The sequence below is a fragment of the Talpa europaea genome (assembly GCF_964194135.1).
Source record: "Talpa europaea genome assembly, chromosome: 6".
Lineage (NCBI taxonomy): Eukaryota > Metazoa > Chordata > Mammalia > Eulipotyphla > Talpidae > Talpa > Talpa europaea.
This window is the reverse complement of record NC_140072.1, coordinates 85,305,617-85,322,996: the sequence shown is the minus strand read 5'-3', so window position 1 is coordinate 85,322,996 and position 17,380 is coordinate 85,305,617. Positions and strand designations below refer to the sequence as shown.

The 17,380-nt window shown below is 32.7% G+C and overlaps 1 protein-coding gene across 1 annotated transcript in view; it reads right to left on the bottom strand.

Annotated features, from left to right (window-relative positions):
* The window catches only part of SUPT20H (SPT20 homolog, SAGA complex component), a gene marked incomplete at its 5' end in the record, with an annotated part of 34,025 nt that overhangs the window by 10,113 nt on the left and 6,532 nt on the right, over positions 1-17,380 (bottom strand). Inside the window, 15 exons of the mRNA XM_084234878.1 lie at positions 1,300-1,458; positions 1,602-1,704; positions 2,220-2,337; positions 2,860-2,892; positions 3,398-3,424; positions 4,790-4,947; positions 5,616-5,687; positions 6,571-6,627; positions 6,718-6,874; positions 8,326-8,465; positions 11,007-11,060; positions 11,174-11,290; positions 13,953-14,056; positions 14,992-15,121; positions 17,204-17,270. Coding sequence (XP_084091004.1) covers positions 1,300-1,458; positions 1,602-1,704; positions 2,220-2,337; positions 2,860-2,892; positions 3,398-3,424; positions 4,790-4,947; positions 5,616-5,687; positions 6,571-6,627; positions 6,718-6,874; positions 8,326-8,465; positions 11,007-11,060; positions 11,174-11,290; positions 13,953-14,056; positions 14,992-15,121; positions 17,204-17,270 — 1,496 coding nt within the window. The remainder of the gene's footprint in view (positions 1-1,299; positions 1,459-1,601; positions 1,705-2,219; positions 2,338-2,859; positions 2,893-3,397; positions 3,425-4,789; positions 4,948-5,615; positions 5,688-6,570; positions 6,628-6,717; positions 6,875-8,325; positions 8,466-11,006; positions 11,061-11,173; positions 11,291-13,952; positions 14,057-14,991; positions 15,122-17,203; positions 17,271-17,380) is intronic.

Sequence of the window (17,380 nt, the reverse complement as noted above, 5' to 3'; positions counted from 1 at the left end):
ACATATTTAATAAATTACATGTGGTTAACAATCATATTTGGCACCTAAATATACATGTTTAATTCCTAACACATCAAGTTTATCCTGACAAACAAATTTACAAAACACAGTAATAAAGCAAATATTTGATAGATAATACTGCATCTTTAACAGTAACTGTGTACTTCTGTTTAAATGTAGAATGTATAGAAAATCTGTTGTGAATGAAGTATGCACAGTTTATCAACTTTTTAAAAAAACAAAAACAAAAAAACAAAAACCAAAAAAATAAAACCAAAAGCTCTTGAGGTGTTTTCTTTTTTAGCTTTCATGTCCTGCAGAAAGAAAGGAAAGAAATGTGAATGTCCAGAAGCTGTCACTCAACCCTTACTTAAAGTAACAACTGTGTGCAGTAGATTAACATAATCCAGACCCACAACATAAGAAGTGTGAATAAGACTTTCAAGGAAATTTATAAATTTTCTTTGTGCAAAACAAGAAGGCAGAAAAATTACACCTTTTGAGCTATCAAGATGAAGATGTTTATAGCTAATGCGAAGACCACCCTATCACTGTGCAGTGTACTAAAACTTGCAGCACACGTTATCTATAAAAAAAAATCTAAAAAACTGGAATGCATTTTTGCAAATTGGCAACTACATACCTCAGATAGTTACTAATTTAAAGAAATTTTCCCAATCTTGCTAGATTTTTTGTATAACTTTTCTTGATGTTAAAAAAGTATTCAATACTAAAAATTACATTTTAATATCTTCAGAGAATGCTTATGATCTTTACCACATTTTTAGTAAACTGACAATAATTTAAAAGAGTGTAGAGTGTTTTTGAAAAATAGGTTTTCAGTTTATTGTACTACCACCTTGGAACTAGTTGGCTTCTCATATAGACAGATGACTGCAGCAACAACTCTTAGGACATTTTTTCATATTATCTCCATATAGTTTACATAAGATGTACAATGATCCTAGGGTAGGTACCCTGATTAAAAAAGATATTCTGGAATCATAATGCCATATTTAACTACTAGATTAATCTTTTAGGAGATGTGTAGGTTGTAAGTCTTTAAGAAAGGTATACACAAAGTGCATACATAGATACAGAAAAACAAATACAATTACAATAAACACGTAATACATACAATCAACAAGAGATTTGCCTGAAGCTTCTCCAAAATTTATGCATTTTGGGTACACAGTACATTCAGCTTTCACTATTCCATCGGTCAAAAAAAAGCTGTCTTAAGAAACACTAATGCAAAAGCTTATGAAGAGTGAATGAAGAATGTAAGTTATGACTCACTTTGTGATGAGCTGGCAGGTGACAGGGCAGCCGGAGAAAGCATGCTAACTTGATTGAGATCTACAGATGACTTCCGAGAAAGGCTTGGTGGCTTAGAAGCAGGAGGAGGAGTTGGGGATTTAAGAAAGCTGCTGGCCTGCTGCGGTGTAAAATAGTTACCTAGAAGGATATAAAAGTTATCTCTTAAATTTGTAATTCAAAATTTTATGAATTGTGTAAGTCAAAATAATGAGTAATGTTTTAAAAACATTATAACTGTGTACCTTTTACATTAAATTACAGAAAATCAAGAGATGTAATACCTGTAGTACTATTTCCTGAGCTTGAGGGAAGTTTGATGGGTGGAGGTCGATGTTTTACTCCCTTCCCCAATACTGAAGACTGAACTGAAACAGTCTCAGGCTGCTAAGAGACAGTGACATTAAGTATACTTGTTAAAATTAAAGTCAGATCAGAAATTCCTAAGTTAATAATGCTGCAACGCTCAGAAGAAAGTACACAATTTAAAACTGCAAAAATTATTAGTGAAGACAGATGTTAATAACATAATTTCACATGAGATCCATAAAATAAATTACAGAATATATAAATAATGAAGGAGAAATTTGAGTAATAAGGTAGAAAAAGTTTGAAGGAGACAGGCAGAGGCTTTAAATATTTCCAGGAAAATAATAACGAAGTCAGGTGATTAGTATTCATGAATGTTCAATATAAAAAGAAAAAAGTTCTATGTTCATTTGAAAATTAACATTATAAAACATTAAGTATATTAAACACATACACAAAATAAAAGCAAAACTAAACAATACTACGGACTCTCAAATAATAGTCCATAATATTCCTCACATTTCTTAAGGAAAAACTGGGCACAAAAAAGTAATAACACAAAAATTAGGAACAAAATTAGCAACCAAACACACTTCTGTTTCTTTCCCTGGAGAAAGCTGACTCAGGCTGGCTGAACCACTGGAACTGTGTGACATTTTGACTGGACATTTTGCCTCATTCTGGACCAATTCCTGGTATTGATTGACTACTCTGAAATATTAGGGGAGATAGGTTAGTATTAGTTAAATATGAAATTATTATATACAAAACAATGAAAAAAGTTCCATATCAAAAGTTACCACAAAAATTAAAATTAGACAATTCATTTGTGTGCTAAAAGTACAGTTTTATAATCCTTCCAATGGCAAGTTAATGCTCAAAACATTTCTCTAACAACTAAAAGATATGCTTTAGTATCTTGTTTCTGATATAGAAATGACAGGGATTGTCAAACAATAAGCACACCCAAAGTAATTATCCTTTGATTTCTACATCCTTTCTAATTAAAGCAGTGATCAAGAAATCACCATCTTTAGCTATATCTAAGTTTTCTTATTTAAAACAAAATTATATTTTAAGTATTTCTCTTTTGTTATTTTCCTAATTGTATAAAAAATGCGAATACCGAAGGCATGCTACAACCAAAGTTGTACTAATGGAGTAATTGCCATCTTGTAGGAGTGAGTTTTTCATAGCTATGCAAATTAAACCTGAAGGTACAAGTATTCTTACCTCTCAGCATCAGTCTTTGATCCAATAATGAACCTAAAATAATTATAAAATAAAGTATCAGATAAGAATTATCTTAAGGAGCATTGGGATTACTTTTGATGGCTTCCATATTTTAGTGACAGTACTTCTATAAATTAAAGCCAAACAAGATAAATTAAAAAAAAAAATAAACTTATCAAGCAGTGACCAAGTTTTACATGCATTATAAATTAATTCTGTGACTAACTTGATCAATTTAAGGGAGATTTACTCTGGCACAAAACATTTATCAAAACAAAAATTACCAAGTGTTATACACCCTTCCAAATATATATCTTTCGCAAAATTTAATAAACTACTGTGTGCAAGGCCTTTGGCCTTTCTTTCTTTTTAACCTTTGAATTTGGAGTCATTATTGTCCACATAGTAGTATCTCAGAATATATTTTAGACAAGGTAAACAGTTTATTACCAATTCAAATAAAATATTTTCATCAATCTTTCTAAAGTGTGACATGTACGATTTATTAAGTGAAATAATGAGTTTATTATTTAATTACCAATTTGAATGATCATCTGTGGAAAAGCTGAAATATAAAATGTAAAGAAGAAAAAATTTGGTTAATGCAGCTCAAAATGAACTTCAGTTATTCAATCAAGTAACCTGATTTATTGATGTACATGAAAGAATCAATGAAAGATACTAGATATGTAGCATTTCTGCCACAACTCCCTGATGTAAAGACAAAAAATTCAGTTCTCTTGTTAAACAAATCTAATCACCTGGCTTTTTGAATCAATTATCTTTTTTTTAAATGACACAACAATGAGATTCTCTTGTGTTTTGAGATACTTTCACAAACTTATTTAAAATGACTGACCAATGTATGTCTTCAAGGAGATTTTATTTATTTATTTATACAAGCACTGGGTACAGTCAGAAGTGCAGGAAGGTGAGAAAATTCACCAGAGCTAGAGTGGGGAGCAGAACAGGCAGAAGGACCGAAGCACACTGCTGAGGGGAGCAGCGGGCAGCAGGAGAGGTCTGCGCGCCATGTGGGACCCTCGCCCTGCGGCCGGGGACCGAACCGGCGTGGCAGAAGCTGCGGGAAGCTTCGCAACCCAGCACTCAACCGCTGCACCACCGGGGAGGCCCTAGGAGAAGATTTTAAAATACAGGTATTCCAAATCTTTGTTTGGTATGTAACACGAGAAACTGCTAATGTGGAAAAAATTAAGTTGATGATCCTCACTGTACTACTTCCTCTCACTAACTTTTACTTAGGTATTGGGAACTTATTCTTTAAAACTCATTTTTTCTATTATAAATTTTAGTTAGCATTTTCTCTAACAAGAGGTTTTTATAAATGATTTAACATAGACCTGGCTCCTGCTCTTTTGAGTTCTTTAATTTCTTTTCAAAACAGCATTAACTTGATTGGAAACAAAATAATAATAAAAAACAAGACTAAATGTGGTTCCATATACTAAATGCATGTTGTCCCTAGGTTTGGAAAATCAAATATATATAGGTATATTTCAGGAGGCACTAACTACATTTAGGAGTCTATACAGTACTGAAATACCTAGCATGTTTAATGGCTTTTACATTTATAACAAATTTGCTATTTAAACAAACTACTGCCTGGAAACTTCAGGCTCACAGAGATGGTAGAGTCATTACTCAGCAGTAAATAAATATACCAGGAAGGATATCACAGGCATATCTTCTCAAGCAAGTATACAAATTATCATAGAAATTATTATTTTAAGTAACTCAATAAAGTAACCAAAATTTAAGTTTATTTAGGTCCACATCCAAATCTAACTGGAGCACTTAACAAACAAGTGAATCCCCATAGGGGATATTTTTACATTTATGATCTATTAGTAGCTGTTGACTAAATTCTAATGCCTGACTTGGTCAACTACATATATTTGAGAGAACTCACTGGGCTGGAGACAACTGGCTGTCACTTTCTTCATCTTCTTTACATGGCTGTATTTTACCATAGTAAAGTGGATCACCAAGTGACTGCAAAATAGTCAGCTTCGTTTTCTGATACTGATTACCAGCTTCACATTCAAATACATAATCATCTTTTACATCCTGAAAAAGAAATCCCAAATGAACCCGTTCTCCGGTAAACACATGATCAAAACTAAGAAAACCAGGGATAATACTCTAACTTATATCCAGTAATAGAAGACATAGGATCTTAGTCTATAGATCCTTTTAACCCTGCTCAGAAGACTAAAACCTGGGATTTCTTTTTACATGGCTCTTTGGAAATGAGAGGTTCAATGGGACATTTAGTTAACCAAGTTTCAGTTGAAGATGGCAGAATTTCACATACTGGACATAAAAATGCAAATAAAGGATAAAACTTTTGAAGGTAAACAATTTTATTGTCATTAGACTTTTTGCCAGGGTACATATAAAATATTTCACTCATATTGTCACCCAATTTAATGTATTAGGTTTGCATCCCCAGGTTTAAGTTATTACTACAAGTAAGGAAACTTACACAGAATACATCTCTAGGAATAACTACTAATTTGAAAACAGAAAATAAAAACAGTACCAAGATTCAACCAACATTATGGATACTATACTTTTAATGAAAGGAACTAGTTGTTTCTTCTTTTAATTCACTAAACCCCCAGCAAGTCCTTTAAAGAAAGATCATCCCAAACTAAAGACAACTATACGTTTAATAAATTCAGATCCCCTTAGTAACAGCACCATTAGAAATAGAGACTGTAATGGCTACTTACATGGGCTGGCCATACTGTTGGCTGTGAGTCATCGGATTTGATACACTTCTCTACTTTAGCATATTTCTCTACCTAAGTAATCAAATGAAGACATCAGATATAATGGAATCAGTATTATGACCAAAGAGAAAAACCCTGACTTGCTGATGGGAGAGCTGCAAGATAATAAGCAACTCAGGTAATTTGTATGTATAGCTTAAAAGCACTGCTTTATATTTCACCCTAACAGAGCTAAATTCTATCCTTTGGTATTTACATTAAACATTTCTTCTTAAGCCCTGCTCCTCATCCTTGAAGAGCACAATAGATCTCATGGCTTACTTCCTTAACGTGTGTGTGTGTGTGTGTGTGTGTGTGTGTATAAAAACTATACACATATATATTCTGCTTCTGATCCTTTTGGCTTTGTGCTTTCCACAATGATTTTAAAATCACATATAATAAAAATGGTATGAGCTAGCTTAGGAAAGATGAACACCTGTTAAAATAGTTAATCAGCTGTAAAGAATGGAGTGAATAAAAATGCAGGCGAAATGGGAAAATAAAAACATGGGACCTCATCATAAGATCTCTTTACTGTTTTTGACCATTCATAGGTTCTGTGAATTATGGACCAACAAAGAAAACCACCCAAGGTTCCTAATCTTGGTCACTGCTCCAGTATTCTTTTTAACCTAAACCAGTCTGAGAAAAAAAGCATTATTAAAAAAATCATAATAAAATATTAGGAAAAAACCCAGAAGTATTTAATGTGTATTATGTAACATGCACTATATTTTTCCATATCTCAAAAATTCTTTGGGTTTTGATCCTGTTGTAACAGATACATATTAAGGGTTTACAGCCTTATACATGCTCATGTGAAAGAAAATGAGCTTTGATTGAAAGGAAAAACCATTGTTCTTAACCTTACTAATTCTTTATGAAAATAAGTGCAATTCATGAACTGACTTACATCCACTTCAGAAGGTATGGCCAAATTACAGGGACTCCGTTTCCACATATCCACACACTGAAAAATTAAACAGTATAAATATAATGAAAATTCAAAACAAGTAAAGGCTTTATTCAGATTAAGTTTCATTTTAAAATATATACTTACATTCCCTGCCTTAGAAATTTTGAGGTCATAATGCTGACCTGCTTTTCTTTCCTTTCTCTTTTGCAAGAAATCAAGTAATTTTAGTTGAGGAGGAGGTGGACAATGAGACAGATCCTGCTGCCGATTCATAGTGGACCTGGAATACCGCTTGAAACATCTGAAATATTAAAGAAATTGAACTAAAAGCTAATGAAAGAAATGCAGCATATAGGTTTATATTAGTAAGCATTAAAAAGGTAATTAAGTTATATATTTATAAAACAATCACTTGCTAAGCAGTGTTCTAAGCACTGATAAAATAAAAATCAACACCACAAAAAATTACCACCAAGCATCTGACAGTCCAGAGGGAAGATAGATACTCACAGGTAAACAGGTAAGGTCCCTTGGACAGCAATAAGCTATGTATTAATAAGTGACATGTATGAGAGAAGAAATAGGTATGAGAGAAGAAATTTTGCAGAAAGAAATTTCTTCTTTCTGAAGAAATAATGCATGAACTGGGATACGAATGACAAGAAGGAATCAGTTATGGAAAGATCATAGAATAAGTATTTGAAGCAGAGAAAAGAAACTTAAAAAGGTGCTGAGACAGGAACACACTTTGTTTTAAAAACAACAAAAAAAAAAGGTAGATGTAACCAGAGCACCAGTGTCTACAGAGTAGGAGATGAGGTCGGAGTAAGGACTCCTGTAATTCAATAATGATTTAATGTGAAGTTGCAATGGGATTTTTAGGGGAATTTAATCTAGTGGTGGCATCATTTGCTTTGATGTTTTTAAGAGATTACTTTGTTTATGTGGCAAATGGGCCAAAAGGGAACAGAACTAGCACTATGATGACTCGTTAGGTAAGAGATTTACAGGAGTCAAGGTGAAGATGATGATAGCTGGACTAAGGTATTGGTAGTAGGCATGGAAAGATGTGGACCAAGACACAAGGAGAAATTATAAAACTGTTAACATTGCAGGACAGATCTTAGGTGAACTTATTCCACTATTTCCTAAACAGTATCTTTCCTCAACATATATTATTTACATAATAAATGATGGACTTAGAAAATGAATAGGTTTTTTGAGCCCCTTCAAACTTGAAGATCCAAAGTGTACAACTAAATTATGTTACAAGTAATTAGCCAACTATAATTGAAAATTAGTATGTATTAATTTTACTAAATAGTAGAGACAGCAAAAACAAATTACTGAATTACAAAAATTTTAAGATAACTTCTAAAAAATTTTCCCACATTAAAAAAAACTATGAATCATTTCCTTACAAGTACTATTAATGAAACCTAAAACTAGTTACTAGGTCTAGAAAGTAGTAAATTATTCTGCTTACATTTGCCTCTTATCTTTTTGGTAACTAGAATCTAAACTTAAAGGAAGTTTGTTCTTTAAATAAAAGAAGAGAATATATCACATTTAATACAAAGCAAAGAATATTAAGAAAATCACAAGAGACCAAAAAAATACAAAGCAAATGCAAAAAAAAAAAAAAAATCATAGCACTTATGTAATTTGGAGGAAAAAGATAACAAAAATAGCAAAATTGAAACCTACTTCTCTAGCAGCATTTTTCATTCACACATCAGGCAGATACAATACCTTTTCATTGGGCGTGTGTTCATCTTTTGCTTGTTATAGAGCAGTCTGTTTGCAGTGCAAGTTACTGCTATAGAAGGATCAAGACACAATGGTTCTGCTGTAGCTAGGATCAGTTGGCTCTCAAGCAAAAGTTTGTCTTCCTGAAACATGTAAAGAACACGCCAATACCAAATTAAAGATTTTTAAATTATACATATTGTTTAATGTAGAACTATTCCATGGAAGTCTACTACAATAAAACACAGTATTTTAAGTTCTAATCTATGTGTATCAACTTTAGAAACCTGACAGCATACTGGCAGTTCAACAATAGAGTACAAAATGGTCAAATTATGAGTGACTACTGATTCAGCAATTAGTTATTGAATACCTACATGTGCTGGGTACTGTTCTATGGTTGAAAGTAAAGCAGAAAGCAAAACAGAAAAAACTGTCTACTTCTACAAAGCTTACAGGATCATGATGGATCACAGTACTTTTGAGTAACTGACATGTAATGATCCTATTTTATACTCAACTTTGTTAAATATAAACGTGACCACACTAGTAACTGTATGAATCCAATTATCCATTCTAAAATGTACAGACTATTTGCTAATATCATGTAACTTACTTCATTGAATCCTATTATTTTTAGCTTAAACTCTGAAATATTGTTATAACTAATTTTTTAAAGTTAAAATGAGTTAAGAATTTTTACCAAAATTGAGACATTGCTTTTAATAGTTCCATTCAACTTTTATTATAGCAATTTTCAATCATACACGAAAAACATGTGTGACGACAGCTATGTATGAACAACCAATTTTATTAACCATCCTTCTAATTTCTCTGGAGGTTTGTTTTCCTGAAGTAATTCCAACTTTCTACTATTTCACCTGAATATACATTGTATTGTTAACTGATAAGGAAGTCTATTATTTAGGCTAGATTTAAATTTCCCATTCTGTTAAAAAGCTGGTTTCAAGAACTCAGAGAAAGCCTACATACCTTTTTCTATTCAGTACTTATCACCTCTTCCCCCAGCTATTTTTATTTTTGGTTTTCCCATGTGCCTGATTTGCTAAATTGTTTCTCATTGAGTCTGGCTGGTTGCTTAATCACTGTGTCACTTAATGGTTTCTTTACTTCCCTGAAAACCCTATGAAATGGTAGAGCTAGAGACTTGATTTACTCAGGCGCTTAAAAAAAAAAAAAAAAAAAAAAAAAAAAGCCAGAGTTCTTCATTGGTACTGGCGTGCGCTTTCTCTTGCAGCACATCAGAAGGCAAACAGTGATCCTCTGTCTCACTTCCAGACCAGCAGTTTAGTCAGATCTCTGCATTAAAAAATTCCCATACATTTACCTAAAAGCTTTTCACATTTATAGTTACATCTGTCCAGATTCATTAATTGATTAAGTCTTTCAAACTGGTAATTTTCTTTTTTGGCTGACTTGAATTTTTTATTATGTAAGCTTCAACTTATGTTCTTTAAAATTTTTATGAGTGCCATTTATTATAAAAACTTAAGCTTCAATAAACCAGAGGTAATAAACGACCTCTACACTTTCCAAGTATTCTCTTAAGCAGAATAATTATCACTTTTTATTTTAAATACCAAAGAAAAACAAATATAATCTAATTTTTACTGGTACATCATAAATCAGATAAAACTTACCTTGTGAGATAGGATAAAATATATACAAATATGACAATGGAAACATTTGGCATTCAAAATTCCACTGGGACTACTTTATTGTATTTTTTTAAAATTAAAGTAAGATTTGTTCACAATACTCTATAAAATTGAGGCTACTATGAGAGGGTGGGGATGGGAACAGAGGAGGGACAGGTTCCAATGGTCTGTGTTGAATCTTGGTGGTGAATGAGGTGTAGTAATATGTATCTGAAAAGGTATGACTCTATTCCCCTAAATCATATACAGTAGTGTAAACCAAAGTGATGCTGTCAAAATTCTATCTTTTCTTTTACAATCTATTTGGTGGAATTTTTGAAAAGAATTTCCTCTTCATTTCTATTTCACACAGGAAAAGGCAAAATAATTAATATAGTTTCTCTCTAATGATGAGCAATGATTTTATTGTTTTTAAGCATTTTTTCAGTACCTTTTAACTTCTGTAGAGGAAAAGCTTACACAGCCCAAACTAAAATACAACACTTAACGGTTACTGTTGAACTATTACTTTATAATTTTTCACAATGGAGTATTTTCACAATGATGTTTTCTTTCTTTTAGTTACCACCCCTCCCTTTCTATAGCAACAGAGAAATATCTGAACAGTCTTGCGAATGGGGACTTTATATGAGCAAGCACTGAAGGGTTAAGTTATTCTCAGGTTTAAGAGAGGTCCTTCTACTGCTGCAACAAGTATGAATGGCAAAAAGACAGCTAGTTCTGCTTGACAGAGAAAAAAAAAACAGCTATCTATCTGTACCCATGGTAAATATAAGACATCTTTCTTCAAATTGAAAAAGGATGAAAAAGTTAAGTATTGGGCAGATCAGATCCTGGTCCTAAAGCATCTGAGATAAACTTTAAATTACCTGAGGAAATACTGCATGTATGAAGAGACTACTGACTTCTAAAACATAAAAATGAACCACAAAACATTACTCATGAATAAAAGTATTGTTACACCTGTATTTTGACTCTTTGGAATTAAAAAGCAAAACAACTAACCTGGGTCCACTTATGGTTATCACTTGTTATTGAATGTACATCACAGATTAAAGTCTAGAAAAAATAAACACATTAATGTATAGGCACATTAGCATATGAAAGTATTTAATAAATAAAACTCCAAATAAAAATCTAAAGCTAACACTTCGTAATTTATCATTCCTTACCTGCATTGTTGGACGTAAGAGAATGTGTCTACTTTGGTAACCAGGAGACTTCATATTACTAGACTGTCTATAGTCACGTATTTCTGCTATGACACATCCACAGTGAAAAATATTAACCTGTGTTGAGTGAAAATATTGGAGTAAGTGTCATTTTTCAAAAGCCTAAATATCTCAGGGTCTTAATACTGTTGTACAATATTTCTAGTCACTCACCATACTTTCAAACGAATTTCCTTGGTGAACTTACTACTATATAAACCTTGTAAAAAGAATTTTTATGCTCATCACTGAGACTAAAGAAGCAGTTTTAATTGTTTTTTTGCTTATAGAGTGACTTTTGGCGTTTATATACTATTAATGTTATAGATCACTGGAACTGCTGTTCCTCTTAATGTGCATAGGCTCATGGTGATTTTCTGTTAACCTTGTCACTGTTATAAATTGTCATATCAACCAAACCAGAATCTTAGCTCCTGGATACAATTCCATAATTGCTCTAACAAAATTTCTAGAAATAAGATAGTGTATTAATTAGTAATAGGAAGAAAGCTAACTTTAAACTCAAATAATCTTCTGTTAAAAACACTGTCTTTAAAAAATAGGGCCTGGTCCTTTTTCTGACTCCAAAGGTATCTTTTATCACTCAAGTCTTGCTACTTATCAGCTGTATAGTGGTTCATAGTAAGTCTCTGCACCCTGCAGAAGTTTTAGTGAGTTCCAATACTCCACATTATATCAGCCATTATTATGTTCATGATTTTGAATAAGTTATCTGTTGGGTCATATTACTGTAAACTATGTGCCAAACACTGTCTAACAAGTTTCAACAATAAAGTGGTGAAACAACACTTACTCTCAGTATGGGAGAATAGGCAATAAATATGTTAACCAAAAACCAAGGTATCTTTATTAGTGAAAAATGCTATTAAGAAATTCAAACAGGAAGGAGCTAATTTAGATTGGGTGCTTAAACACCTCTCTGAGGAAGCCACCTTTCAGTTGAAACCTGGATTATTCAGAGGATTGGACATCAGGTATATACATCATTCCAGAGAAAAGGAACAGCAGATGAAAAGGAATAAATAAAGCAGGAATAAGTTTGGTGTGTTTTAGTATGGGAAGAAATGGCTAGAGTATAGTGAGTGGGAATAAGAAACAGGAGGTAAAGACACACAGGAAGGCAGGGGGGTTGTGGAGAGAGATAACACTAGAAAACTTTAAGCAAATATTTTGGCTTTGTTTCAGCTTTGTAACTTTAATGTGTCTGTCGGAAAACCAAGTTCCGAGCTTATAGAGTTGAAAGCAAAGAGTTTAGCAAGGTAACTATAGCAGATCACAACCATATTTTTGCAGGTACAACTGACATTTGCTAGCGGACTGAGTGTGAAAGTCAAGAGTAGGGTCATTCATTAGATAGAGGCCTGGTGACAGAAACTGATTTTGGAGATTAAATGAAAAAGTTTAGTTTTGTCCTATATTGTAATTAATGTTAGTTTGGAGATTGGTGAAATGGTCATTGCGAGAGACACATAAGCAAGGAATTAAATGCCATTTCTAACCTTATGTAATGGACCAAGATCACCCATGGACAATGTTATTAAAGAAAAGAGGGTCTAGGACTCAACTCTTAAACCTTAACACATTTATGGGTGGTACAGAGGTGACAGCAAAGACCAGAGGAATAGAGAAGGAAGAGAAAAGCCAGATGTGTGCTCAGAAGAGAAAAAGATATTTTCAGGAGGAAGTAGTCATCTGAATTGAATGCAAACAAACCATTTAAAAACACGGGCCTCCCCAGTAGCGCAGCGGTTGAGCGCTGGGTTGCGAGGCTGCCCCACAGCCTCTGTGGCGCCGGTTTGATCCCTGGCTGCTCCCCGGCCACCGGAGGAGGGTTTTACATGGCGTGTGGACCTCTCCTGCCACCCGCTGCTCCCCTCAGCAGTGTACTTTGGTCCTTCTGCCTGCTCTGCTCCCTGCTCTGGCTCTGGTGAATTCTCTCGCCCTCCCGCGCTTCTGACTGTACCCAATGCTTGTATAAATAAATAAATTTAAAAAAAAAAACCAAAAAACAAAAAACAACACAACCAAAAAAAAGAGACTGGATGATTCAGTGCTGGAGATCACTGGTAACCTAACCAGAGCAGCCTCTGTATGATAGTGATATAACAGGTGGGTAGAAAAGAATGGGTTGTGAGTAAAAGGACATGATTATAAATAGCCTTTTTTGAGTATCTTTTCTGTAAGAGAAGAAGTATAGAGCAGTAGCTGGAGAAGAACAATGGGTCAAGGGAAAAGTTTTTAAGAGACAATACAATGTGGTTCCAAGTTCCTACAGAGGAAGAAAATTCTTAGGAATAGCATACTTCAGCCATTTTAACAGGAAGGCATTCAGAAAGTTTGGGCAGAGATGTGGAGATGCTGGCTGACAGGTGCTAGGAGAAAATGGAATTCTCATCTGACAGCTTCATTTTCCCTCAGTGAAGTTCACAGTATGTCAGAGGTAAAGTTTAGGGAGTAAAGATGTTTGTTCTATAATGTCCTGATTGTAGCTTGAGAGACATTTTCAACAGATGAGTTAATTAATATAGTAATTTTAGAAGAACTAAAATACCTTTCAGTACAGTCTAAAGGATAAATATCCCATAGTAAGCCAATTTCCTCATAACTATGCACAAAGTCATGTTTATGTTCTGAGCACTGTTGAGAACAAGTATCATTCAACACAAATTAACATATAGTTGACAAATTTTAGGATAATCTAATGAGAATAATTTTGTACCTGAGATTTTTCTAGGAGATCAACCAAAATAGGAGGTAATTCTTCTGCATCCAAGTATTCAAGCAATTCTCCTTCTTCATAAGGCAGTCGAATGGTCTCAGAATCTTAATTTTAAAACAAAGTTTCTGAAAATAATCAGGCTCAATAAAAAGCCTAGGTGCGTAATTTAAATGGCTTTTCATAAAAAAATAGAAAAAAAGACCAAAGGTGCTACTAACATCCTTTTAATTTAAATCCCTTACAACTTTACCTATTTCTAAAAGACTTGGTAGACTGTATACAATTTAGGTGAGAGAGGAGAAAAATGGCTAACCTAGTACAGAAAAACATCGGCATAACATCACAAGACAAACCACAACGAGCAGTTGTAAAATTCCAACGTCAGAAATTGAAAGTTCTTTGAAAATTTTTAATCTGTAAACCAAAAGGATAATTTGATACCTAATTTGAAAAATAGTTACTTATAGAAGAAAATTCACTGTTACATTTTATAATTATCATAAGAAATATAACTAGCTGAGTTCACTGTAGAACCCATATGTAATACCATCATATCACAGTTCAGTCTTCTCTATTGAAATTTAAGAGTATTTACATTTCAAAAACTATTTTTATATATACACACTAACAGAAACAAATATTAGAAGTGAAAATTATGCAAAGGGCAATGAGTTTGTTTAATTTTGAAGATTTTAGATGTAGAATTCAATATGTAAAGAAACATACCTTTAAATACCTTATGTTAAAATAGAAACAGCAGTAAAACAAAAGTAAATTTTGACTTTAAGAACAATATATTTTATTATTTAACTTCAAAGATCAAGTTAAGCTAAAGACTTCTCAAATGCCTATTTAGGAAAGCTAATCATATTAGAGATAGTCTAATAAGGCATCATAGAGAGTAAATTTGGAACCAAAATTTCTTTTATCAAGTCTTTACTGATCTGAAGTAGAGACCTTTCAGTGGAAGCTACTTCCAAACACAGTACATCCTACCTGGCAGAGGATTTTTCATCCTCTGCTTTCTGGAGATTCTTACCTGATCCATTTTTTCCCCTGAGCATCAGAGAATATCCCTCATTTCCTGGGTATAGGTTGACCACTAAACATGACAATGTCTCTTGCATAACAAGCTTCTCTAACAAGTTCACATTTCTTCTTAATTTCTGCTTTAAAGAAAGGCAGAGCTCATGAAAATAACTCAGCATAAGCGTAACAAAAAATGGTATGCTTTAACAAAATCAGACCTGATCAATTGTTTGGTGTTCGTCCACATTACCACCATGAATAGGTAGGAAAAAAAACAGTATTGCTACCAAGTATAGGATCTCTACATAAACTTAATTTTAATGATTACTATGTTTTATACACATTAATTTCTATCATAAAGAAAAACTAGAGATCTATAAAGCAATAAAATACTTAAATATAAAACTGAGTACATAAGCAGCAAATATCATAATCTTAACATTATTAAAACATAGTGTTAAAATATAAAACATGCTATATATTAGTTTCTGTAAGTATGCAAGTAAATAAATAAATGAAAAGTTTAGGGCATTCTCTTTGGTTGTGCTGTTGCAAGTGTATATTTCTTAAATATTTTATAGCCTGCCTAAATTACATCTAAGCAAGTTCAACAACTATAATTAGCTGCAATGTTGATCCCTAAATATCTAATTGATAAGTAAAAATAATTTTCTCTAAATTTTATAGCTCTTTAGAAACTAATTTGTTTAAAATAAAAATCCATCAGGAAGTACTGATAGAATAAATAACATCAAAATCCATGGTTTTAGAAACATACTATTTAAAAGAAATTCACTTATATATGTAACAATTCATTCTGTCAAATCTTACTTATAAAAATTAGACAACAGAATATTTTGCAGAATCTAAAAAAAAAAAAATCAATGTTTTGAATATCTTATATTGAGTTTATCGATATATTCAGCCCCATGCAGAAAATCAATTACTAATCTGTCAACACAGAACCAAAAAACTGCATGATGAAAACTGAAAAAAAAATAAGGGGTAAAAACAACTTTTAGCCACTTTGATATTTAAAACTAGTAGAGATAGACAAATTTTCATGTGTTTTCAAGTACAGAGAAAACCTCATAATTTGATCTAAGATTAAAAAAAATAAACTGTGATGATGAGTACCTCTTTAAGAAAACAAGCTGCTGTTTATTTCAGAGTCAAAAAATTATCTGTTAAAGGGCCAAATAGTATTTTAAGCTCTGGACCATATGGTTTACAACTTTTCAACTCTGCTGCTGTACCCTAAATCTGTCACAGTTAAGTCCTAAACCAATAGCTATGGCTAGATTCCAACAAAACTTCATATATAAAAACAAAGTGGCCCAGATTTGGCTGGTGGACAATGGTTGCAAAACCTAGCTTATAATATTGATTTATTTATCTTAATTCTGCCTCTGAGGTAAGGGATTATGTTCCTTTATGCTTACTGTGGGGCTAATATGGGTATTTATAGAATGTATACTTTTTAATAGGTGCAGTTTTTTGTATGTCAACTATCTCAATAAAATGTATGGAAAACATACCATAAGACTGATTCATTTACAGTTTAGCAATCACCTTTTTCTTAATGTAAAGATTTTAAAGACTGGATACTACTAGATTCCACTGATTTTTGCCTAAAGGGTGAAAAAGTATTTATTTTTTAATAAATGACAAACAGAAGCTGTTGGAGCCCTCTGAAGTTCCAAAAGGCTACATTTCTACAGTAGACTAAGCAAGTTTCTACTTATATGCAAAACAGAAACAAATTTTTTATCAGGGAACCATGAGCTTATTTTTGTAACTAATTTTTTTTATTATCACACTTGAATTTTCTACATGTCCTATAACGGCTTTAACTTTCTGCTGCAAACCACCATGAAGAAGTAAGTTACTTTTCTCCTGTCTTTGGTTTACAAATCACTTCCTGGGGGAAAAAAGGGAAATATAATACAGAATTTGCTTCTGTTGATTTCCCAATGAAATATTCTACTACACAGTAAATACTGTTCCCATCTCCTGCCTACGCAGGTGATGTTGGCTCTGCCTGGTGCCAGACTATCCAGGTCTTTGGGTCAGCTGCAGACCTGACTACAACAAATGGCTAGAACAAATGTTAGTTCACTCAGTACAGTGACTACTTTCATTAAATTGCTTGCAATTTAATTTCTTCAAATTTCTTTCTTTACATTTCAAATGACAGAATGACACAAACACACCGTAATTACCTTAACTTCAGGCTCTTTTTCACATTCTTCAATATATAAGTCATAAAGTTTTTGAAATACAGATTTTCTATTGAATAAAACAAAGAAAATATATGAAATGTGACTGTAATAACCACAGAAGTTATTTTTTAATTTTCCCATATTTTCCAACAACTCCCCCTATAGTAGAGAAAGCTA